The sequence below is a fragment of the Astatotilapia calliptera genome, chromosome 5 (genome assembly GCF_900246225.1).
Source record: "Astatotilapia calliptera chromosome 5, fAstCal1.2, whole genome shotgun sequence".
NCBI classification, from domain to species: domain Eukaryota; kingdom Metazoa; phylum Chordata; class Actinopteri; order Cichliformes; family Cichlidae; genus Astatotilapia; species Astatotilapia calliptera.
Genome location: NC_039306.1, coordinates 24,805,876 through 24,831,690, shown reverse-complemented (window position 1 = coordinate 24,831,690; position 25,815 = coordinate 24,805,876). Strand labels below are relative to the sequence as shown.

At 44.6% G+C, this 25,815-nt stretch overlaps 1 protein-coding gene across 4 annotated transcripts in view; it reads left to right on the top strand.

Annotated features, from left to right (window-relative positions):
• Positions 1-25,815, top strand: part of camta1b (calmodulin binding transcription activator 1b) — a 59,942-nt gene that overhangs the window by 29,404 nt on the left and 4,723 nt on the right. Inside the window, exons 4-19 of one of the 4 annotated variants that reach the window (XM_026168412.1) lie at positions 5,386-5,453; positions 8,168-8,303; positions 12,354-12,507; positions 13,890-15,754; positions 17,064-17,190; positions 17,695-17,829; positions 20,818-20,966; positions 21,593-21,777; positions 21,864-21,942; positions 22,028-22,295; positions 22,924-23,444; positions 23,731-23,879; positions 23,987-24,233; positions 24,547-24,615; positions 25,132-25,277; positions 25,359-25,427. In XM_026168412.1, the coding sequence (XP_026024197.1) occupies positions 5,386-5,453; positions 8,168-8,303; positions 12,354-12,507; positions 13,890-15,754; positions 17,064-17,190; positions 17,695-17,829; positions 20,818-20,966; positions 21,593-21,777; positions 21,864-21,942; positions 22,028-22,295; positions 22,924-23,444; positions 23,731-23,879; positions 23,987-24,233; positions 24,547-24,615; positions 25,132-25,277; positions 25,359-25,427 (4,367 nt within the window). Of the gene's footprint in view, positions 1-5,385; positions 5,454-8,167; positions 8,304-12,353; positions 12,508-13,889; positions 15,755-17,063; positions 17,191-17,694; positions 17,830-20,817; positions 20,967-21,592; positions 21,778-21,863; positions 21,943-22,027; positions 22,296-22,923; positions 23,445-23,730; positions 23,880-23,986; positions 24,234-24,546; positions 24,616-25,131; positions 25,428-25,573; positions 25,605-25,815 lie in introns of all 4 variants that reach the window. The other 3 variants (XM_026168411.1, XM_026168410.1, XM_026168409.1) reach the window with 3 other exon arrangements.

Sequence of the window (25,815 nt, the reverse complement as noted above, 5' to 3'; positions counted from 1 at the left end):
CACAACCACTGGGGACTCCTTCAGTGAGACACCCTCACCCCCCACCGAGCCACTGCTGCCACCAAGTCGCTTTCTCTTCTTAAAAAAAAAAAAAAGCCACTGCTAAATGCGCTTTCATCATTTGAAATTTCAAATATCCGTCTGTGTGTGCAAGTGTGTATGTGTCTGAGCACCCTTTCCTGGTTAACTTTGCGGGAGTTTTTGAGGACTCTGACAAGCTTTATCCAAGACGCCCTAACGCGGCGGGGTTCCTGGCATTGTGTTTGACACCACACACCTGTTGCTGTCTTTGATGTGCTCACCCCCCCTGCTGAGAGAGTGGGGGCCGTCTCCTCAAATGCAAATGCAAGGGAAGAGGAAGAGGACAGGTAAGGTGCGCAAGAGAGGGGAAGTCTTAGAAAAATATGATTGATGTTCCCCCAGTGGATTGAGGCTGTCTCTTCTTCGCTCTCAGGTCTCCGCTAAAAGAGTTTGTGCTACTTTCAATACCGTCAGTGTGTGTGTGTGTGTGTGTGTGTGTGTGTGTGTGTGTGTGTGTGTGTGTGTGTGTGTGTGTGTGTGTGTGTGTGTCGCCACTTTCACCGTTTGGACCTCTGTAAATTTGGAAGGGAGGGTGATGAGAGGGAGATGAGAAAATCAGGGGGGGAAAAAGGCAGAAGAAGGTGAGCTGTGGGAATGGGAGAGGTGGGAGGAAAGTAAAGAGGTCAAACCAAAAAGGAGATGGAGTGAAGGAGAGGGCAGAGAGATTTTTTCATTACAAAGCCATCACTCACATGCGCAGCAGCCACTACATACTCTCAGACTCTTCAGAGACTAAGCCTCCGCGTTGTGTGTATGTGTATACACTTGTTCATGCTTGTGCATCCTTCCATGTATATTTTTGACATGGGGGATATTTTTGGGTGCACGCATGTCTGAGTGTGAGCGTATGCGCCTGCGCGTGAATGCTGCGAGAGCTGGGGTGAGACAGAGATGAATGTGATGCACATGTCTCTTTCCCAACCAGGTGACAGAGGCGGGCCCCCACTGAAGGTCAGACCTTATCCCTCAATGATAGCCCAACATTAAATATGTATATGTGTGTGTGTGTGTGTGTGTGTGTGTGTGTGTGTGTGTGTGTGTGTGTGTGTGTGTGTGTGTGTGTGTGTGCGTGAGCACGTAGTTTTGTTCCATGTTTAGGACCTTTATCAGCATGCACACCAACCTTTTTGAAGCTACTGGTCTTTTTGGGAACAGTATTTTATGGGATCCTGGTTACCTTTAGAGTTTGGGTTAGACTTTGAGGATAACGTGTGTGTGTGTGTGTGTGTGTGTGTGTGTGTGTGTGTGTGTGTGTGTGTGTGTGTGTGTGTGTGTGTGTGTGTGTGTGTGTGTGCACCCAGTTTGGTTCATCTTTATGACCTTCACCATTATACACACCAACCTTGTTGGCACCACTGTTCTTTTTTGGGAACAGGAGGCCAGCTTTTAATGGGATCGAGGTTAAGTTTAGGGTTTTGGTTAGACTTACAGGATAGCAGCATAAACTTGTGTGTCTGTGTGTGTATGTGTGCAGCTGTTTGTTTGTCTCGCAGTGTGTCACTGAGAGAACAGGAGGATAGGCAGACAAAGCCAGGACTAGTTTTGTTTTTATATATTTATTTTTGTATACAAGAGACTTTGTGTATTAACGGCCCATTTGTATGCATGTGTGTGCATAAGTCTTTTATGTCCATGGCCGTGCATGTGTTTGTTACTCAGTGTGTGATGAGGTGTTTATATGATAAACACAAGGCAAGCTTGAGAGGAATTCTGATCAGGGGCTTTGCAACAGTTGTTATGGAAACAGCATTAAGCAGTTGTATTAGCCAGTGGAGGTAATATAAAGGCTGTTGAAAGTAACACACTGTGGGGAGAGAGGCAGTTTGGGAATATAATACAAACTACACATTATTGCTCCGGTTTACAATAGACTTGATGAAATTTTATTGTGTGGCTAGAACAGAACAAAATTATCCTCGTCATAAGTCATTGTCTGTCTCTCTGTTCAAGCCACACATTTTAATTAGCCAGGTTAGAGAACACAGTGCAAACAAGACATTATTGGTCTGGTTTACAATAGACTTCACATCATTAATGTCAGCTTAAGGCAAAGCCTAACTTAGTCTGCATTCGGCTTTCTCTTTGCAACATAATCTTTGCTGCAGCTCGAGTCTGCTCAAAAAAGCCACCGTTGCTCCATGACATTGGTGATTTTTAGAGGTCAGCAACGAGCGTTACACAAAGGGATGCTGAGAGATGAGCCGTGTCACATTTCAGATCACAAATCAAATAGTGTTACTTGTGGATTTAGCGTGAGACAGCCACTGTAATGTGTGTTTTATACGGTGAAACAGACCAATAAATGATGTATAACATAAATAACAGAAATGCTTTATGCTTGCTAAAAGAAAGCAAAATGAACTCTATGAATAGAATGCTTGTGAACATCAGGCACTTGTAATACTAATGCGGTTTGTTTCACCCCCTTCATATGGTATGTATACAAGACTCAAGGAGCAAGGCAGAGACAAAATTCTGTAGTTGAAAAGGACCTTCAGTTTGTTACCTCCTGTACTGCCAAAATAAACTGCTCAATGCCAGATGATTGCTTTGGTGAGAACCAGCAGCAGCCTTCATTTGAGGCACTTCAAATGGATGTGACAGTTCCAGTTTATAGACAGCTCTGTTTTCCCCCGATCTCTGTCGGGGTGATGCTCATCATTAGACTTCAGACATGCGCACACACACACACACACACACACACACACACACACACACACACATGCTAGCCTGTAGCTAGACCCTATAACGGAATCTCCCTGGGGAAAGCTCCTGTATAAGTCTGTTGCTGTGTAGGCGACCCCCCCCCCCCAACTTCCCCATCCTCCCTCCTGTGGAAATCTCCCCGAGGTCTGTGAGTGTGTGTGTGTGTGTGTGTGTGTGTGTATGGCTGTCTGCTGTTCTGTACATGCCAGTTTCTTGGAGGGAGATGGTCTCAGTGATGCATGAGTGGGAGGCTGATTTCCCTAACTGCATCACTCGCTCCAATCTAACTTCCCACTTATGCTCTCTGCTTTGTTAGATACTTCTTAAGTAACTCTGTCTCTTTCTCAGTTTCTCTCACACGCAGACAGACAGGAATAGGTGTGTGTTGGGAATAGTGCGCGTGTGTGTGCATTCAGGCAGGCCTGTCGTGATGTATTATTACGTAGACTCACAGAGACATGCAGAATGTCTGGGTTTCTAGAGTAGATCCCTTGAGGAAGATACTCGTCCCTGTCCGTGTGTCTGGCATAGCTATTATGCACGCACGCGTGCGTGTGCATGTACACACACACAGACACACACACACACACACACACATGCACACACAGTATTCCTAAAGGGTCAGTGTGTCACCATCACTAGGCATGCTCAAAGCACTCCATCACTGCTTTCTACTGGGACAATAACAGTGACTTCCTGAGGTTCGACCTTCACCGTCTCACTTCTGTCACTCCTCACACGGGTGAGCGTGAGTGCTGTTGAGGGAGTGAGCAGCAGTGTGTGTGTGTGTGTGTGTGTGTGTGTGTGTGTGTGTGTGTGGGTGGGTGTGTTTTAGAGTGTGTCAGGCGGCCGTTTCAGCTGACTCTTCTGTTTCTAGCTTTTTTAATGGCTCTTATGGGGCAGGCCTTTAATTGCAAGTCTCTCTCCCTCCTTCTTAATCCTCCCATCCTTCTGCCTCTCCCAGCCCCTCGTCTCCTCTCTTCTTCTCCTCTCTCCTCCCGCCTCCCACTGGCTGACAGTCACTAGGGGGGCACAAGTGCCTGGCCGGAGCTGTGGAGGCCGTATAGGATATTGACTTGCTGCGGAGTGGTTTGGGAGGAGGAGAGGTGGCTGCCTGTCACAGCTAATGAATAGATGCATAAATGAATGAGGCACTCCTTTTGCGTTTGTGTGTGTGTGTGTGTGCGCGCGCGTGTGTGTGCATGCGTGTGTGTGTGTGTGTGTGTGTGTGTGTGTGTCTGTTGTTTGTGCCGAGCTTTGGCTGAAAATGTGCCTGTGTGCATCCAACCCAACCATGACTCGGAGCAGTTTTATGTGCCCGAGACAGACAGACAGACATTAATAGTGGCCAGCTTGAGAGTGATAATTATTAAGGGTGTGATAACAGCCCAGCCTACACATACACACGCACACATAAACACACATAAATGTAGGATGAGGCAGTAAGGGGTTGGAATGAGAGGAACGAATGGAGGGTACATAAAAAAATAAAAACAATCCAGTTAAGTGCAAGCACCCTTCAGCTGTTCCCCCCATCCCCATCCCTACCCCACCCCCCACCCCTCCCTTCATCTCGTCTGATCGGTATGGAGCTGGAGTACTCTCTTGCCAAACTGGGACAAATACCTAAACACACACACACACACACACGGAGAAAGAGGCAGAGGAGGTCTGGAGAGGAGACTGTTGAGCTGAGGGGGCAGATGAAGGAGTGCTGGAGTGTTGATGTCTTCTTCACTATTGCTTTGTGCCACATTTCAAACACTGATTGCCTTAAGAGGACAATTTACATTTCACAGTCTTTCACAGCAAGTGGGTGAGATGGGAGTCGGGGAAAGAACAATGTTTCAAGGAGGAAGTCAGGGGTTACAGGGTTCACCGAGAGAAAGGAAAAGGCGATGCTGCGTGAGCGACTAAAAAGCAGGAGGTATAAACAAGAGTTTCTTTTGGCTGCATCTCTGTGTCTCTGTGTATGTGTGTGTGTGTGTACGGGCGTTTTGTTTTTCCTTACTCTTGGTAGAATGCACCTGTACGATTTGAACTTTCTTTTTCCTTATTGGATTCATTTGAGTGTGGAAGAAGAATAGAAGTTATGTGGAGAGGAGAGCTGAGGAGATGAAAAGAGAGCCAGAGGAATTAAGAATCGAGTTAGGAGCGAGCTTTATCTGCCGGGAAACTGTGAAACTGCCAAGTACAAGAAAACTTTTCCTATCAGCGCACTCTCTCAGCTAGTGTATAGGTCTGCACACACACACACACACACACCCCCTGTGCATGTGTGTGTGTTTATGTAGCATGTGTGTGTGTTTAGGAGATAGCTTTTCCTCCCCAGTGGAGGGAAACATCAGTGTGTCAGTGAGTGTGATTGGTTGTTGGCCCTGAGGGTCTGTCCTCTATATCTGTCTTCTGACTGGCTGCACTGTGACCAATCAGACGCCCAGACCTCACCGTGGCAATCAAGATAGTGACACGCTCTCTGTGGGCATCAGCAGGTCATCTGGAAATACCTGTTATGTTTTATCTCTCTGTGACACACACACTGATACACACACGCACACATACCAATATAACCTTTCTGCCTTGTCTCTGTCTCTCTAGGAAATTGCTGCATATCTCATCACTTTTGAGAAACACGATGAGTGGCTGACGACGTCGCCGAAAACCAGGTGAGGGGAGAGAGAGCAGACAATGATTTCCACACACGTACAAAAACACAGTATCGCTCAATCAGTCAGTGGCTCACGTTGGTTTAATCTCAATGACTGAGCGCCTCTGTTTGATTAAAACATTAGTGATGTACGTCGACTGTCTCCAAAGGGTCCTTCTAGCCGACCTGCTCTACATGTAGAGAATGCGCCAGAACATGCTTGGACTGTAAAGCACCTAGTCAGCTGGAAATGGAGTATTAATGAATGTAAATGTATTAGGATAAGTGATGTATAATTCAGATGAGTGAGGGTGAGGGGGGTTTGTGTATATAAGATGGGGTGTGAACGGGGATTCACATGCCAGAACTGAATATTCATCGATCCGAATGAGACATAAGCAGCTTTTTTCCTAGAATGGAGAGAGGTTATAGCTAGGAAAGTGGGTAGGAAAAAGAGGAAGAGAAAATAAAAGACTGAAGGAAAGGGCAGTGTGAATTATTGATAAATCACCTTATTGACATTTACTCTAGTTAATACAGATGTAAGTAGAGGACTGAAAGAGAATGAAAAATGACAGAGACGGGGAAGCAAGAAAGGAAAGAAGAAAGTAAAGTTAAGGAAGTGAAATGGTCACCCCCGTGGCCCCATTTCTGATTACTGACACCGCTGAGAGCCCCAGGATATGCCTCTGCGCTCCTATTGTGCCAGCTAAAGGACTCTTCTCGGGAGCAGCCGGAGGCCAGCAGCACAGTTTATGTTGTGGATGGATTTCTCATTGATTGGTTGTGCTGCCGGATAGCCTCAGTCTCCCAGCAGCAGCAGCAGCAGCAGTCATATTGGTGTTATTGAGCAGCAGTTAAATATAATCCCATTTACACATGACATGAGGCACGATTAGAACAGATTACACCTAATCCCATCAGATGGAAAGATCAGCTAACAGGGCCCGTGACATTTACGTGCAGCGCATACATTTTTGTGCGTGCGTGCACGTGCACGCTTGTGCGTTTGCATTCATAAGTGTGCATGTGTTTGCACACTTGTGGGGGGTCGATATTAAGATAACAATCAATGACCTTCATTTCTTCCCCTTGACTGAAATACCTCATTTGTTCAGTGTAATGAACTCCTCCTTCTCTCCTCCCTTACCGGATTTACCCACTCTGTCTCTTTATTGTGGCGTTTTTGTTTTGTTTCTTTTTTTCCCACTTTCCTCGCAATCGCTGTTTTTGCTCTGCTACACCGTGGAACAGTGGAAAAGCTTTTTATATCCCACACATCACAGCCTAGTTACAATCAATAGCATTTATGTCTGCTTGAATCAGAGGGTTCGTGAGCAGTACGGGCACCATCCACGCGCCCCTGTCGCCACACGCACACACACACACACATGCACACATACGTATGAACCCGTGCGCATGTGCCGCCCACACACACACACATGCACACACACATCTGAAATCATCCATCTTCTCCATAACATAATTAGAATCAGCAGCTCTAAGATGACTCACGCTGCTCGAGACAGAGACTAAACTCGGCTTTGATGGGAGGGTGGGGGTCTCCACTCCACTAAGAAACTGGCAGGCTCACCCCCCAAAACAGAACAGATTTAAGGTGTCAAAGAAAATCAGCTCAAAGTAAATTCAATTTCACTGCTCACAGTGTTCTGAGTAAATTGCAATCATCTAAATCCATATACATATATGAGAAGGGAAGGAAAGGAAAGGAAAGGAAAGGAAAGGAAAGGAAAGGAAAGGAAAGGAAAGGAAAGGAAAAGAGATTAGATGAAAGGAGAAGCACAGGTTAAGATAGCAGCAGAGGGAACAGATGAGATGAGCAGATCAGAAAAAGTGGAGGGGAGAATGGGGGAACCAAACAAGCCTTAAAAGAGAAAATGAAGAGATGGTGTGATAACAGGGATAAAGACTAGAGGTTGATGAAGACGAGGACAGTAAGAGGAAGTGTATGAACGTGTGTTTGTGTGCATGTGACTGCCAGAGAAAGAGCGAGAGAGCATTCGTGAGTATATGTTAGTTTATTGATTGTTAACGCGTCTGTTCTCTCTCTGTTGCGGTGAGATAAGGCAGAGAAAGCATTTTTCAGCGTCCTACACACACACACACACACACACACACACACACACACACACACACACACACACACACACACACACACACCTGTCCTTAATGTTTGAAAGTGTAATGATTGATTGCTGGGTAGCAGGTTTGACATTGAGCCCAAAGAACGCACGGCGGTGGGTCCTGCCACCTTTGATATCGTTATAGCCTCGGTGTCTCACGTGTACGTGTACATGCATGGCTCCTGGTGTGCGCCTGTGTGTTTGTGTGTGAGCATCCTGATAGGTGTATATGGAATGGGAGCTTAGAGGCCAATGTTCCTGCCGTGCCAATAAATCACCCTACTAAAATATTAACATGTAGGAGCCGGAGTCTATGTATGAGTGGGGAGGGAGCACATGAGACCAGCTCACTTGACTGTGGGAGAGTAACGCTGATGTCACTGTGTACACCAAGAACATGTTTTTTTTTTTCTTGTTTGAGTTGAGCAATCCAGAAGTTTTTGGGTACTACGGGAAGTTTTAGGAATGCAGCACAAAACTCATGTTCTGTTCAGTATCCCAGAGAGCTGCATTGCTGCTAGCTTCAAAGACATTTATTCTGAATGACCAACCTAATACCTGACTACGTCTTTATCCTGTATCCCGTCAGACCTCAGAATGGCTCTATGATCCTCTACAACCGTAAAAAGGTGAAGTACAGGAAGGATGGGTACTGTTGGAAGAAAAGGAAAGACGGCAAGACCACCCGAGAGGATCACATGAAGCTGAAAGTCCAGGGAGTAGAGGTGAGAGGCTGCAGTGGAAAAACAAGTCGATGATCTTGTTTGCCGCTGAGTGTGGTTTCACTGCCAATCTTGTCTCTAACTCACTCTCCTTCACTTGGAGGGGCTGCATACGTGTAGCACAAACGAACACACATGCCGAAGCTACAGGCCACTTTGTGACCTGGGAGCAAGTGGTGCCAATCTTTCTTTCTCTCCCTTCCTCCTCCTGTCCCTGTCTCAATCCCTCCCTCTGTCTCCCCTCTCTCTCCCTCTCTCTCTTTGTGAAGGATAAGAGTGTGTTTGGCCTGAGGCCAGGAATGATGTCAATGCCTCCTTCAGCAGAACAGAGAGGGGTATCGATCCAGTCTCAAGGCAGCGTCTGTGTGTGTGCGAGTGAGTGTGTGTTTGAGTCACATCAGCTAGCTCAAAAATTGATTATTCAGCAGGAATATACCAAGAGGTGAGAGGAGTGAGCATGCATGTGTCAGAAACAGAAAGAATGATTTGGAATGGGGAGCGAAGGAGAAGGCACATGGATCCTTGTGGAGGGCTCAGTAGTTTTGCATTAAAGGAGAGCTGGAGACACAGACGTAAAAGGAATAATTGAGATCAAGTATTCCCTTTTGCAACTCACAGCTCCACGCTCACGTCCCATTTCACATGCATTTCCCTGCAAATGTTCATGGATGCACATGCTCAAACACATACACAAGGCAGCCACTTCTCTCCTCTTACTTGGTCAGTAATTGTTTATGTCACTGTTTCCCGTGACCCCTCAAGCAAGTAAGTAAGTAAGCAGTGTGTTGAGCACGGGAATGAGGGAACAAGGAAAGCAGCGAGATGAGCAGAGGGAGAGGAGCAGGAGGATGGGGAGCGGCAGGAAGCATGAGAGGAAAAACATAACCCTGGATGGAGAGCCTCCTCATATCGAATGGAAATATATGGAAATGCACTCTGCCTTTGGCAAAACACACTTTAGATAGAGGGCTGGCTACTTCTGAGAAGAGGCAAAATGGCGAGAAAATACAAGTGTGTGTGTATATGAGAAAGAAAACAGGGCAAGTTTTAACTGTGGATTATATACTGCCAGATTGCTGAATATTTGCGTTTGTGTGCAATATTGTCTGCAAAAACAACCACTTTATGTGCTGCATGTGGGTGTGATCGTGTGGGTGTGTGATTCTTGATTGTACTGTGTGCGTTGACCTTGATAGAAGGCTTTTCTGCCATCATTTCATCCTTCTTCTGTCAAAAAGAAAAGCTCACTTCATTAAGGCCGGGTATTGATTCCTCGATACATTTTGAGTATTGACTAAAAGGTTTCCACTGCGCAGATGATCAAAAGCTGTCAAAAGCTCCAAACTGGAGTCTGACTTAATCCACGGTCAGACTCTATATCTTGTTCACGTATTCTCTAAGATAAGATGTTTACTGGTGCAAGTCATATTTTTGTGACTGCTCTGTTGAAAAACAATTTCATATTCTTTAACTTCAGGTATTACAAAATCATATTGCAGTTTGTTTCGGGGGGTTTAAGAAATCTCAACTGTTTTACTGGCACCAGTTTGCACTATTTTGTACATGCACTATGTCAGCATCCCGCCCTGGAGGAAGTCCATACCAAACCCCGCTTTTCGTCATACTTTCCACGCTGAGGCTCCACTCACACTTTATGCTTTGCTCTCCTCCTCCTCCTCGTCTTCTTTGTCCCCTTTACTGTTGCTGATCTGTCTTGCAACGTCTGTAAGACGACAACATTGTAACTTTTTGTGAATTCCTAGTCTTGCAGAGGCAGTAAATTTCACAATCTCTTGTGCTATAATTGTCAGCATCAGATTTATGGTATTTTAGAAAAGACACTGGGAAAAAACGCATACAGCATGTTTGCAATTTAGTTTTAGCACCGCAATCAATACAACCTAAGTGGGTATAACCTAAGTTCTCCTCTCTTGTTCTGTCCTTCAATGTCTTCTCCCCCTCTCTTCTCCTTTTTTGTTTTTGTCTTGCTTCCGCCATCCCCCTTCTTCTCTCGTTAACCAATGTAATCTCTTTTCCTCTCCTCGCCTTGCCTCTCCTCTCCTCTCTCTAGTGTCTATATGGCTGCTACGTCCACTCCTCCATCATCCCCACCTTCCACCGTAGGTGCTACTGGCTTCTCCAGGTAAGCCCACTGCCCTTTCCCACCTTTCCTTATCGCACAGCATTTATACACATTTTTTAAAAAAACTTTAAAAAAAGATTTCATAGTGTTGTGATGACTTGTTATTACTTGTCATTTAAAGCACCATAGATTTGTCATTTTGGGGCTATTCCCCCTCCCATTATGGCCACTCCATGGCATTTATTTCAGCTGTGTTAGTTTTTATTTAACATTCTACCTAAAAAGGACTGCTAGAAATTATCTAGTATATCATTAGTTTTACACAGAGCTTCACCTGTTAAATTTTCAAAACAAAACACTAAGCTAAACCATAAAGCAGCAATAAAAGTCCTCCTCTTCTGAATTAATGAGGCAGACTCGGACTGCTGGAAATACTGTCACAAAACTGGGCTCCCAATAAAACTTAATGTTGTTTGGCCAAAAGGAGTTTCCTGCACACACAATTAGACCACTGGACTACACCTAGAATAGGCTCGGCATCTATAGCGGGTCATATACAATGCCATGCCTTGCAGAGCGGGAAAAGCATTTCTTCTCCAGAAGTTGACTGTAACTTCCTCGAGCACAGTGTGATGCCTAACACTGAGACTCGATGCTCATGGCGAGCATGAAGGACTCAGCCACTAGTCTCCATGTGGTCCTCTCCAAGAAAACACCCCGAAGCTACAAACAACACACACACAACCTGCTCTCACGAACTCGCGCGCACACACAGACTCACGTACAGATGTCTACTGTGTATGAAAGCGTGTTGCTTTTCAACAGAGACGTTGGACTCACTCTGCTGCTCATGTGAGAGACAGCACAGAGCAGCATTTGTGTGCACGCTCCCCACGCACACCCATACAGGTCTCACTCGCTCTTTTGGGACATATAGTCACCAGGACCTCATCATCTTCAGATGGCAGGCTACATGATTCATCATAACATGCCTGCATACATTTATATACTCATCCTCTGTCTCTCTGTCCATTTGAAAGAAAATAATGATTGAATACCAGGCTATGGAAATGTAAAATATGGAAATGTATACTTATTTATTCATTCATTTCCAGAATTTCTTGCATAATTTGTCACATTAAATTTACAAGAAAATTTCAGCCATCAGCATAAATTGAACATGCCCTTACCCAATACATTTTTTTGCAACACGCCCCACTAGTTAGACTCTCGTGGTCTCTGGCTTTGAAGGGAAATTTGACTTTTTTTATCTTTAATGTGCCATTTTCTGCTCTTTACACATATATCAAAACACATCAGTGGAAATGGTCATAAATCAGTCTACGAATGCTGTTGCATTGCACAGTGAGGTGCTGTAGCAGCCTACTGTGCTATCCTCTTTCGGAGAGAAAAGTGTTCCACCTCAGCAGGTCCTCCCCTCACCTGAGTCTGTCTACTGAATCTTTCATCAAGAGGAGCTTCTCTCTCTCTCTCTCACTCTCTCTCCAACACACACACATACACATACACACATGCAAGTGAATGCACTTGTTGAATCATTCATGGGGTAGAAATTCCATAGGTCTGCTGGTGACCTGCAATATAGTGAGAATTGTTCTCGTCCTTTGTTTCTCTCTATATATAAATGTAATACACACATACATGCACAAACACACATGTAGGCACTGCAGGGTTAGAGAGAGTGATGAGTGGGCTCAGGCTGATAAATCTTTTATGGGCAGGTGAGAGAATCTTATCTGACACGCAATGTTCGACCTCCTCCGTATCCTCCGCTTTCTCTTTCACTTTCCTTATGCACTTCTCCTTCCATCAGTCCTGATGTTGATATCTTTTTTTAAGATTTTTTTCTTTTTCTCTCCCATAGGTGGGAAAACAGTGAAATCGCTGAAATGATGAGCTTATGCCACATGTGTACATGTCTTTGTTTGTGTGTCCTTACTGTTTGCTAGAACCCAGACATTGTGCTGGTGCACTACCTGAATGTACCGGCGGTGGACGACAGCGGGAAGCCATGCGGCCCTGTCCTCTGCTCCATCAACACCGACAGGAAAGAGTGGGCAAAGTGGAGCAAGGAGGAGCTCATTGGACAACTCAAGCCCATGTGTGAGTTCTCTGTGCATCAGCACTTACACGACCTTCCTCCTACTCTCAAGCACTCAGGTTTTTAGCCCTCGCGCTTTTACTAAATTCGGGAGTGCGGCTAACCCCGGGTCAGTATCATTCCACTTGTCGTGTTCAAGTAACACTGGCAAAGATGCTGAAGAACCCAGACAAGCATGAAAATGAATCAGTAGACAGTTAGTGTGGAACATCTAAAGCAAAGATCATTTGGTTCACTGGCTTGTTTTTATCTTTGGCAGCAGAATGGAGCCCCGTCTGGAGCTGTGCCATCATTTATCAAAAGAGACAACAGGTGTTGCAGTGGTTCATTGTTGATCCTATGAGGGGTTCGCTGTTGCACTGAAAAGAAATATGTGATGTAACTGCAGCAGCTTACTGTTTAGTTCCTCGTTGTAAGTCAGTGATCCAAAAAAGAAGAGTGGATGTGCCAAAACACCGTACGTTGATTAACATGTGAATAAATGATATGTACTGTCATTAAAAAGAATCTTGTTCTTTAAAAATCCATTGTAGTAAGAGATATCTGCTACATATTATCAGGCTTTATGCAGTTATTTATATACATATATAGTTTTTGATGGCTCCAACAGTCAACGCCATGCTGCCACCTAGAGGCAGATACAAATTGCAACCACTAAATTGAGGGATTGAGGGAAAGAAGACAGGGATGCCTGAAATATCCATCATGTATTATTCATAAATGAGCATCAGGGAGTAGATAACTCCAGTACACACACTAGCGCACATATACACACACACAGATCTAATCGCACCCATCTTTTGATCTGCATTGGAGGGGCAAATAAGGACAGCTGCCCAAAACTAAGTGGCTTGTTGACTTAAGTACTGCTTCATTTCTTCTTCTCGCTTCTCCACATCTCCTAATTTGTTCACACAGCTCTCTGCCTTTTCCCCCCTCCCAGCACTTCTGGTTTGATCACTGACTTGATCCCTCAATGGTCAAAGGGGTTTTTATTGGCATTAGACCTCTGACACTTAGACTGGTGTTTGGCGTTTGTTATCCTCTCTGAAAAAATGAGCCGGCTACATACTGAACCTGTAAATGAATACAGCTAGTTTAAAGTTTAGAAATATCTTTGAGTAGTAAATATCTTGCAAAGTAAGCAAATTGTACATTCAAGGGGTATTTACTTAAAGTTGTTGCAGCAGTTGTATCAGAGTCTTCATGAAGTCAGTTTTCAGTGTAGATTCTGAACACTAGAGGGTGCCATTACACACTCTTAGATGTATATGAGTTAATACTACAATATGTTACTGGAAAATTTGACCTGAAAGTATGAAAGGACAGAAAATGATGACAGATGTTTGGTTCTTTGTTGATGTTTTGTTTTGTTTTCTGCCAGGTGCTGGAAGCAGCCTTCATCAGAAATGTTCCAGTGTCAAGCAGCGCATCATCTCCTCCAAGCAGGAGTCAGGAGCAGCAGCAGGAGGGGGAACTGCAGTCAGTACCAATGTAGCAGCAGGCCAGAGAGCTGAGGAAGCAGATGGCACCGAGGTCCAGAACAGCGACGTGTCAGAGGGCCAGACAGAGCCCAATCCTGGAGGGGGGAGGAGCAGAGCAGGTGGAGGAGAGAGGAGGAATGGCAGGATAACCAAACCCTCCTTACTCCCACAGAGCAGCATGGAGGTGTCTTCTTCTACTTCCACCAACCAGGTAGAGGTCCCTGACACCACACAGAGCTCCCCGCTGTCAATCACCAGTGACATGGCTGACAGTCCTGCTCTTGCAATTGGAGCGGGCTTATCACAGAGCACAGCTGTGTTCATGTCTGAGGTCACCACGCTCACTGGGGATTCGGTTTATTCCGCCGGCCACACCCACCTGCTGGCAGCTACCCACGACAGTGCCACCGCTGGGATTCTGTTAGCTGTTGCCCCTGAAAACCAGAGATTTGCATCGTTTCCTGGTGGAGTAGGATTGGGCGAGGGAGGAGAGTTGGTTCTGTCCAGCTCTTTAGACTCTGGTGGAGCAGTCAGCCTTCCTGAAACCACCATGACCTTTGACCCCGATTGCTTCCTCAACAATCCCAAGCAGGGCCAGACATACGGAGGAGGTGGAGGGAAGACTGAGGGCTGTAACGGTGATGATGGAGGCCTCCACTGTTCCTCTAATGGCTTTGTCTACAGCCCAACCCTCGTCAACAACATCAAGACGGAAGCTACACCCCTAGAACAACCCCTGTCCACTCAGAGTAGCTACGTAGGAGAAGGAGCTGGCCTCAGCCCCAGCACCACGCTGGAGCAAATGGATTTCAGTGCCGTCATGTCATCAGCCTGTGTCCCAACCCTGACCCAGCCTTCACACCACCCTTCCCCGAGCCTCTTCCTCCAGGCCTCCCCTCAAACAAGCCAGCCCTCCCAGCTGCAGACCAACAGTACTGAGGCAACCCAGGAATCTGGCGAGGCCCAGGCTTACATAGGCCTGCCCACGGTGCCAACAGACTCTTCAGTTGCCAATGGAGACTCACATACACACCTCCATCAACCCAGGACAGACCAGCAGGCCCTGTGTGCAAGGAATGGGAAAGGATCAGCAGTGGGTTCCTTTCCCCTGACACCGCAGGATACCACTGTCGACCAGTCAGGCAGCAGAGGACACCAGGAGGTCGGAGGCCTAGACAAGCCTGCTGAGAATGGGGGAGCGTTACTCCTCAAGACCGGAGATCCTCGTGAAGCTTATGCCAGTGTTGACACAGAGCACTACCTCCAACACACAGATGACAACGGAGGAGAGGAAGGCGGAGGAGGTGGCGGAGGAGGAGGAGGGGAAAATGAGATCCTTTGTAATGGTGTGAGCTTGTCAGGGGCAAGCAGCTCAGTGGTGGCCAGTCCTCAGTCAATGGCTACAGGCGCAACCATTGAGGGGGCGCTCTACAGCTCTCCACTTCCTCAGCAAGGTGGGGGGGTGTCAGCTGCAACAGCTGGAGCAGGAACAGCCATCAGTCTGGAAGGCTTTGAGGCTTCTTTTGGAAGCCAGTTTTCTGATCTCATCAATGATTTTATCTCAGTTGAAGGGTCTGGGAACGGGGTCGGGGCAGCTGTCAATGGGGTTCTGATGCCCCAGGAGGGGGCAGCAGGAGAGGAGCAGGGCACAGCAGCAGGCCACTTGCAAGGCTCTGAGGTGGAGCAGGGAGCTTTGGGATTGCTCCAGGAGACTGGGAGGCTGTTTGGCGTGACAGACTACTCCCCAGAGTGGTCTTATCCAGAGGTTAGTAAACCCAACTTGATTGTCATTCATAATTATTCCCTACAGTGAAATTAGTCTTTGCAGCACATGACTGAAGGTGGCTCATATGAACGTTAAGTACTGAAATCATGCTGAGCACAATTTGTACCGCCAGCTTGCTTGTGTGGTCATTAAGGAGACAGAATATTTCAGACTCAGCTGACTGGATTTTGATGAAATTTCAATATTTAACTGATTCTTCAGGATAGCCTCATTAATTTACCCATGTACCATTTCTAATATTCCAGACACCAGTCTGTGATATAATTACCACAAATACTTAAGATAAGACTGCATCTTACCGCCATCATTTCCAAAAGCTATGGTGTACCGAATTTTATGGCAGATTGAAACTGCCAAAATTTAAATTAAAGAAATATCAGAAATAAAGAAACTGAGTTAAATACCACATAAACGACTTTGTAACATAAATTGATATTTTAGTTTTACCTTTATTTTCATCTCTCTATATTTGTATTTTTCTCATCTACTACAGACATCACAGTTTATTTATGTACATTTTAAAATTAGGAATATTGTACAAAGGTAAATAAATACAAAAGGCAAAGCAAATCAATTCAGTTTACATTTTATTAATGACTTATTGTGTGCACTTTTAATATTACTTTTCATACATTTAAAAGCATATTTGTATTTATTTAATAACTCCTTTATTTAACTATTTATTATTTTGGCAGTTTTAATCATCCATAAAAGTCTGCTACTGTGTTTTTACAGCTTTCATTTGAATCATCACCAATACATCCTTTTCAGGTTTAGGTTTCCTAAAGAAACAACAACAGTTTTCTCCAAAGGCCAGTGATCCATTTTTGCACTAAATGCCTCCTTAATTTGCCGGCAATAATGATCTTTATGTGTTGCATTATTTTTAGCTACACTGGCAGGAACACAGAACAGCTTCATTCAGACAGTTCAAGCTAATTTGCTTTGCTTTGATGTAAGGCGTAGCACAGCCTCTAGGGGCTGCTAGCAGTCACGGATCTGTCATTGCCAAAGTAGCAGGTAGCCTACTTTGTGAATGAAGAAGAATGAAGACGAAAGCAAATATTTAGGCGCCTGGGTCCCGGACATTTGTCTTAGTCACAGATGGGGGTTTTGATAGAAATAAGGCATTCTGCATACTAACACACATACACACATCGAGTGAAGTGTCTCATTTCTCTAAGACTGTTGTTTAAACTTATACTCTGTAGCAGTGTACTGTAAACACACACACACAAAAAGCTACACTGTGTGATATTACTCTGAGACATTTACCTGTCTGCTGCAGGGTGGAGTGAAGGTGCTCATAACAGGTCCATGGTTGGAGTCAAGCAGTGAGTACAGCTGTCTTTTCGACCATATCAGCGTCCCCGCTGCCCTCATTCAGCCCGGGGTGCTGCGCTGCTATTGTCCAGGTAACACACTTGTGCTTGTGAAGACTCTGTTTTGTCTGTTTGTTTGTTTTTGTTTTGAATGCCTTGGTATTTCTTTGCAAAGCACTTTGTGAGCTTTACTTACTTTAGTCTCTCACAACTCACACTTTCCTTTATTTATAAATTCAAACCTTGGTCTGACCTTGATAATAAGCAACTTTTGAAGAAAGGAAGACCCTGACAGGGTTGCTTTTCAGGAGATGCAATCATTTTAATATTACAAGATGATACAAATGAACACAACGGGGTTTTTTTTATTTGTTTATTTTTTTAGGATTAAGTAAATGATACTTGACTATCAGGCTGTTTGATCAGTGTGATTGGGGTAAAGTTCAAGGAAATACTGACTTGCATAAGCATAACATTCACAATATATAATCTGTGATTGACTAACAAACTTTCCTTAAGTTAGCCTTTGACATTTACCACTGCAGTTCATCCACTGCTCCACGCTCCAACACCTTTTTGATATCCGTCTATTTCCAGCCCATGACACAGGACTAGTGATGCTGCAGGTAGCTATGGGCGGTGAGGTCATCTCTTCCTCTGTGGTGTTTGAATACAAGGCACGTGACCTTCCAGCCCTCCCATCTTCTCAGCATGACTGGCTGTCCCTGGATGGTGAGGACCACAATTTTCTGTGTACTGACGGCTGCACTTGTTTCAGTGACTTTAGCATGTAACTGGCTTATTGTATACACAGAGTGCTGATATAAACCTGAGTTTTGTAAAAACTCAGGTGTGTGTGTGTGTGTGTGTGTGTGTGTGTGTGTGTGTGTGTGTGTGTGTGTGTGTGTGTGTGTGTGTGTGTGTGTGTGTGTGTGTGTGATGCTGCCACTTTGCTACTCTGTTCTATTCCCTGATTCTCACATCCTGGTGTGAGATGCTTTTTGTTTGTTTGTTTTTCTGTACTCAGTGTAATCCTGACCAGTTTTTCCCGCTGCTTTTCTTTAGTGCGTCTCTTCTAGCAAGCAGCTGTTTTTTCCGTAACCCTCCGCCTGCATGCAAATTGTATCTAGCAGTAAACTGTTTTGATGCCTGTTGTTTCAATAGCGCAGGCATGTACCAGGCTCTTTCATCTTCACTGACAGCATTCATAGAGATGTTCGGCTTTGCCTGGTTGGCTTTGTTTTGGGCAGAGTCGCTTATTACTGAGTCTTGTTTGCATAAAGGATTGTTTTGTTTGAGCTGTAGATGTTCTCTGTGAGTTAAAAAAAAAAAGTACTTTAAAGGTGATAGAGAAAAATGAAACTTTCTTTGAGTGATCTGGAGGAAGGGGGGGGGGGCGCTTTTGTGTGCAAAATATATCTCTTGATACAAATGCAGTCCGGAAACGCACGGGTCTCCTCGGTAAAGGCATGTCCTGGGTCTGCGTTCGCCCCCGTCTCTGCCTTGCGCAATGCGGCAATGCGGCTCCCCGCAGCAGGCTGGCTGATTTTTTTTTTTTTTTTTTTTTTTTTTTGCCTTGCTAGAATGAAGGGCAAGGACATAAAGGCACAATCGTGGACCATTTGACAGTCGAAATGCTGGGCACCGCTGGCAGTGGCGCTGTGCAGCCCGTGCTATATTTAGACTCTGCGACTGACTGTGAGCGGAGATAGCGGGCTTGGCGCGTTTCCCCCTCTCTTGTCCTTTGTTTGGCAGAGGCTCAAAGTATGTGAAGCATACAGATAAATAACTACAATCAAACACCCGTAGCACCCGGCTTTGTCACACGCCGTTGCTCCAGTGTGTGCAGACATGCTGACGACCGAGCCTCCTGCAGCTCCGAGTCTGGCGGGCGGATTTGAAGCGCGCTGTTTTGCCAGACATAAAGTGGAGACTGCTCGCTCCCTCTCTTGCTCTGTCGCTCGCTCGCTCTCTTGCTCTCTCCCTGCACTTAGCTGTGTTTTTTTGCACGGCTGGAGTAGCAACGTGTGAGTCGCACACTTCAAACTAACGGGGTTGAAGCGGGAACAAGAACAAAGAGAGAAGCAGATAGAGAGAGACTCGCTGTTTGGGTTCGTAGCTTATTTGATTTGTTGATGTTTTTTAACTGGTCTTTGTAGCTCAGCTGAGTTTTTTTTCTTGTGTTGTAGATGGACATAAACGTCCCAATTTTTCAGTTTAATTCAGAGCTGTGGAGCCTTTGCTAGGTTTCCATCCCACGTTTTCTGTCAGTTTCTTTTTTTAATTTCAGTAGTTTCCATGTGGTTGCCCTGCCAGTCGATTTTAAACAAATGCAGGTGAAGCTGCCACACGATGCCGTCACGCTGGCTCCCAGCCTATTTGAGTTGAGTTGTAGAATTGTGGATGAAGCTTGTCTGGTTGACCTGTTCGGTTTCAGCACCACCAGGAGTGGACAGAGCCTCTGAACACTAAGAAGCTCATGTAGAGAGGCCCTGATCAAAACAAGCATATAGAAGAGTGTGGGGATGCTGATGTGCAGATGTGTTGTTTGTGGAACATTTGGGCATGTTTGGATGACAAGAATTCTCAGTGACCTGTGTGTAACAATAAAAAAACCCGAAAGCATTTTACTTTTTGGTAGAGTTTTGGCACAAGTTTGATCATCAAAAGCATATTTAGCGATGTGCTGTAACACTGGAGACTTTCAAATTTGGTGTTTTTGTTTGTCACTTTGGCCAAATCTCAAAGGAAATCAGGAAGTCTGAACAGCACAGTAAATTCACAGGTACCAGGGATAATTATTGTCAAGCAAACTCTTAAAAATCAGAGAAGAAAAGAGTTCAACAGGTGAAAATGTGTCGATATAATGAAAATGCGGTTTCTTGCTTATGTCTTGCTTCTTGTTTATAAGATAATGTAATAACTGTGCGAAATAAGACTAATATTAGCAGCAGTAATTATAAGGCCAAGTAGAAAATTAATTACAAAATAATAAATTCAAGATTTTATTGAACAGTTAAAAAGGGGAATAAAATGACCCATTTAACTGCATATTTTCAATTAATATCTTCAATTATGGGATTTTATTGTATTAGCTTTTTCTATTAACCAGAAATTAATACTGTAGCAGATATCAGGGTCTATTCTTTTTCTGTGTGTGTGTGAGAGTGTTTACATGCTGATGCGTTGGTGATAATAGGTGAGGACAGGTGTTTCTGATGTGTTTGGCTGCTAAAACTATTGGAGTGTTTTTGCCTTGTAGTCAGCTGAGCTGTTTTGCTCTGGGATTGGCAGAGTGGAGTGGGAGGAGCCTGAGCCCTTCTGTCACTGTCATGGCCCCACCCACCTCTGGTTCAGTCTTTGTGCTTCAGGCAGCAGAAAGAAAAATAGGAGTGAAATGAGAGCAGAGCAGAAATAGAGACTCTGTGAGAGAGCAGCAGGTGGAATGACATAATGTGCACTGCAGCAAAAACCGCAGCAGTCCTGAAACAAAGGGTCACATGCAACCCTGCTACAGACATAAATCTGCATTGCATACATGCTTATTTACACTCTTACACTCTTGTTGATAATAATGGGAGTCATTAGATTTAAGCCAGTATTGAATCCCTTCTGCTTTTAAGCTTCTCTATAGCATTTATTGAACTCTCACATGGATTTCCCTAATGCCACAGTTTGGTGGTGCTTACAGCTTTAAATGTCCCACCTTCATTTCTGTAGATACCCAGTTCAGGATGTCTATCTTGGAGCGTTTGGAGCAGATGGAACAGAGGATGGCTGAGATAACCAATCAAAATCCCAGCTCAGAAGCCATGGCAACAAAGGGAGGAGGAGTGGAGGGAGGAGGAGCTACTGATCAGCAGTCTCAAGTAAGGCTGTTGTGCCTCTTATGATGAAAGTTCCCTTTAGAGCTTTAAAATGTGAAGGCGCACCATAAGAGAAGTGCTGAAAAACATGTGAAACCAAATTCAACTGTTTAAATTTAAAAGCAGCACCATGTGAAGTCATCGTATGCACAAGCAATACATGTAAGCCAAAAGCTCAGACTCCTCTAACACACTGTTTCACATATATTTTTCTACTTTGAGCTCTAGATGATGTCAAAGAGAGGGGATATCCCTAATATGTGGTCATCTTGGGGCAGCTGTGACAATTCGGAGTGCTCTTCAAACCTTCTGTTTGCAAGTGTCAGCCAATTAAAGGAACAAAAACAAGTTGTTTTTCCTTGACTGATAATGAGCTGAATTTACAAGACAAACTTACAAAGCCTACTTAACAACACAAATACAAGAATCTGGCCCTGTCCACATACAAAACTGATCATTCTTTAGTGAAGTGCTCAAAAGCAGTATTAGTTGCAAGGCTTTTTACTGGTTTTCCTTATATTGCAAAGGTGTTGCAGTATGGCAGAAAAGTTAGTGACACCTTGAAATATATTTTTAGCATTTGGAAAAGAGGTTGACCTAGTCTATTGTTTTATTTTACAATCTTCTAGATCTCTCCTGATCAGGGGTCATTCGAAGGTCGTGTGGTGGTGGTGTGTGAGAAGATGATGTCTCAGCCGTGCTGGGCTTCTTCTAATCAGCTCGTCCACAGTAAGAACTCCAGAGGAATGACTTTACTGCATCTGGCTGCAGCTCAGGGTTATGCGGGACTCATTCAGACACTCATTCGCTGGCGGTGAGGAACACACAATTACAACATGCCATCTTGACGGCACAAACTGGAATGCCAGTAATTTTAATGCTATTTGTGTTTCTTCGCAGCACAAAGCATGCTGACAGTATTGACCTCGAGCTGGAAGTAGATCCTCTGAACGTAGACCACTTCTCTTGCACTCCATTGGTGAGCAACCAGTGCTTTTTTGTGCATATTGCTTTCTTTCCATTCCTCTGTGTGTGTGACAGTTGTTTTCCTTGGACTTCCATAGATGTGGGCTTGTGCTCTGGGCCATACTGAGGCGGCATTGGTGCTTTACCAGTGGGATCCAAGAGCTCTAGCTATTCCTGATTCACTGGGACGCTTGCCGCTAAACATTGCCCGATCCCGGGGCCACACTCGATTGGCTGAGCTCCTAGAGCAACTGCAACATAGTCCTCAAACTCAGGGCCAGCCTGCGGACACTTGGATGGATAGATGGAGAGGAGAGTCACAGACGGGTGGGATGAACAACAGCCCCAGCCCTAACCCAAACTCAGGTTTGTGGTTTCTCAACAACAGGAAAAGTTTTGTTTCACCCTCATAAATAACAAAGTTCTATTTATCCTCTGTCTTTTATTGTGGAGATTCTATTTACTAACTTCAGCCACCAACCTTTAATTATGAAAGTGTATGGATTTTCACTGATATATAGCTGGTTAGTTTAACTTAATATAGAGAGAATAGAAAATGTACCTAGATAACATGAGCCACCTCCCAGCATGACTTAAGCCCTCCTCATTAGCATTAGTGTTTAAAAATGTAGTGAGGTGTTTTTTGGATGGTAGTAACTTCCTCTTTACTGGTTTTGTAGAAATTGCACCAGGAATCGTTTAAACATAACCCAAAAACTATGACTTCATAGTTTTTGTTTTACACGTTAGGTTTTTGTTCCGTTTGTATAGAGGGAGCTTTAAAGGTGTTGGTAGGCAGTCAGACTTTCTTTTCCTGAGCTAAGCTATCCTACTGCTGACTTTATTTATATACAAACTGATTCTGAAAATTTTGTTTGACAATCCAACAGTAAATCATTACACAGAAAACTGTAAATGATCACCACTATTTCTGATTTTAGCTGTAAGTGTAAGTGTTATTGTCGCTGTTTTTCCACCATCTTTGTTTCCCCAGAGCTGAGGAGAACCAGGGCAGGAAGCAAGCCAGACAACCAGAGCCAGAGCTGGAGCCAAACAGAACACAGACCCCACAAGGGAACCCAGGGAGAACAGGGAGGTCCACCCCCAGCCAAGAGGCTCAAACCCAACCCAGATTCACAGCAACAGCTAGCTAACTCGATCTCTGGAACCACCCCCCTCAACTCCTCTCCAGGTCCTAATCCTCAACGGTCTCCTCTCTCTAAGCCGCTACAGACGCAACCCACGAACCTCAGCTGTCAGAAGGCACCACTTACCAGGTCCAGCCCCAGCCAGCCTCAGCTTCCTAGTGCCCCATTCTCCCACCTGCAGGCCAGGATAGGGGGAGCTGGAGGGGGCAGCAGGTGGAGTCTGAGACAGACTCTGGGGCAGCGTAGCCTCGCCAGGAAGATTCTAGGAAAGGAGCGATTGGCCGTTCACCTGCGTCAAAGAGTGTTGTCTGACAGGGGAGAGGAAACAGAGCTGTTGACCTATCAGGATAACGCAGATGACTTGCAGGTACAGATTTTTATGTGCAGTGTTGAGTTCGATCTCTAACCAAGCATTCATGCATGAACTGAGTAGCTGATGCAAAGTCAAAAAGTACTCAAAATGGAAGTGGTAAATCATGTATTACTGTGCAGGAGGAAGCTGTAAGTATAAGATTTCAAAGTCTTTGCGATGAGTCATTTAAGTATAGAGTGTTATGTGAGACTTTAAAGAGCTATTCAAAACTTACCCAAAAAACTAAGAGGAAGTAGGTTTTATAAATATTTAGGTAACCTTTCCTTTTCATGATTTGCAGATGGACATCACAATGCTAGCTGATCACATTGTGGAGGCTTCAACTGGCAGACTCAAGCAGGAGGTTATTGAAGCAGAAATTGAATCCAGGAAGGTTGGGATCAGCAGTGATGTCAGATTACTGTCTGGTTACCTTGGTGAGGTGGAAAGGTGAGGTTGACATATTTGCATAAGTTATTGCATTGCTTTTTTGTTTTTTTAACAAACAACCATTCTCAATCTTATTATACTTTAAAAGTAATATTTCTTTTCCTCAGGTTTCTAAACTCCAAACCTCAGACTCCCAGCCCCAAGCCAAATTCTCTCTCAGGGCCAGAGGATCAGCAAAGTCCTCAGGCTAAGCAAGCCCCATCCTCCCCCTCTGAGTGGACCTCCTTTCTTTGTGCAGCTATGAAGGAGGAGAGGTTGAAAACAGATTCCTCCTGTCTAGCCATGACTGAGGCAGAGCAGGGAGAGCTGTATGAGACCATCAGGCATGCTCTGCACTCCCTCAGAAAACACAAGGCCAGTGTAACCTAAACTCCTTTAGAAAAAAAAAAACTGAATTTGTCTTTATGCTCAGCCTACAGTGACTCAATGTATTATTTAGTATTTATTTATTTATTGTCATTGTCAAGAACAATGAAATTGCGTTTGGGGCTTCCATACAACCCAAAAAAAAGAAGAAAATAATAAATACCCCTTAAAACCCAAGTGTACATATTATCCTCAGTATTATCCTCAGTTGTATAATCCACATTTGAAAAAAACAAGCTCAATATGATTGCAAACCATTTTACATATACAAAATTTAGACAAACTCTTGTCACTACCACAGGGTCCCATTCAGGAACAACGCAAAGAGATTGCAGCAGTGATTCAGCGCTGTTATAAGAGATACAAGCAGGTAAGAGTTAACAACATGTAGCCAAGATTAGCCTCTAACATGTCGCTCTGCAGTTCAATAGTGAAGTAGTGACACAGCAGTTGTAGTTGTTTCCTTCATAGATGTAAGCTAAATTATCAGGTGAATTTTCACTTTGATTCTCTCTCATACGTGGCTAAATCTGTAGTAAAGAACAACAGATTTCAGTCCACTTGAAAAAGCAAATCTTGCATGTACACGTATGCACTTCTTGTGGGTTTTTTTTTACCTTGTTGTTCTAATATAGCAATCTGAGAGGAATATATGTAACTTAATGCTGTCATGAACTGAAAGAAAAGATGTTTACATGATGGATTTTGTGTATTCTTGAGATTTTTATTCACTTGCTTCCTGGTCATTATGTAATATAGCAAAAAGTAAGCTCACAGGTCTGTAGTGCATCTGTGGGTCTTATCATGTGCAGACATGTTGCATATTGCAAAAGTATGTCTTTTCTGATCCCAGTGAGTTTTACAGCACTGTTGTCCTCTCTTCCAGTATGCACTTTATAAGAGGATGACCCTGGCAGCCATCTTGATCCAGAGTCGTTTCCGGAGTTTCCATGAACAGAGGAAATTCCAGCAGAGTCGTAGAGCAGCGGTCCTCATCCAGCAATACTACCGCTCCTACAGACACTCTCTCAGGCACGTCTCACACATGCACACACACAAAGGGAATAATTATCTTATGTATAATCTCTTACCCCTCATCTTTGCCTGCAGCAGCCTCCTAACTAAAAAACAGAACCAGGCTGCTCGCAAGATCCTGAGGTTCCTGCTCCGATGCCGCCACAGGTAAGACCTAAAACTCTTAATGCTGATTCAAACACAAGCGCACGCACATCCAAAGACACATGCTTGACGCTTAACAAACCCACTGCCACACATACACACACTACACTATTGCTAATAGTTGGTGTTGTTTTACTGTTCACGTGAAGCCCCTTGATGGACCATAGGCCTCTGAAGCGGGTGAGTCTTCTCTTGCTCTCTTCTCTCACTCCCTCTCTCCTGGTGGCTGATGCCTGTTTGCATGTCAGCAGAGGGAGGGGGAGAGGAGATCCTGGATTATCATCCTTCCATCTCGCTCTCTCTCTCTCTTCTTCCCTCCCTATCACCTTGTCTCTCTCTCTCGCTGTCTCTCTCTCCCTCTCTCTCTCTCTGCCAAATGATGTCAGGACTT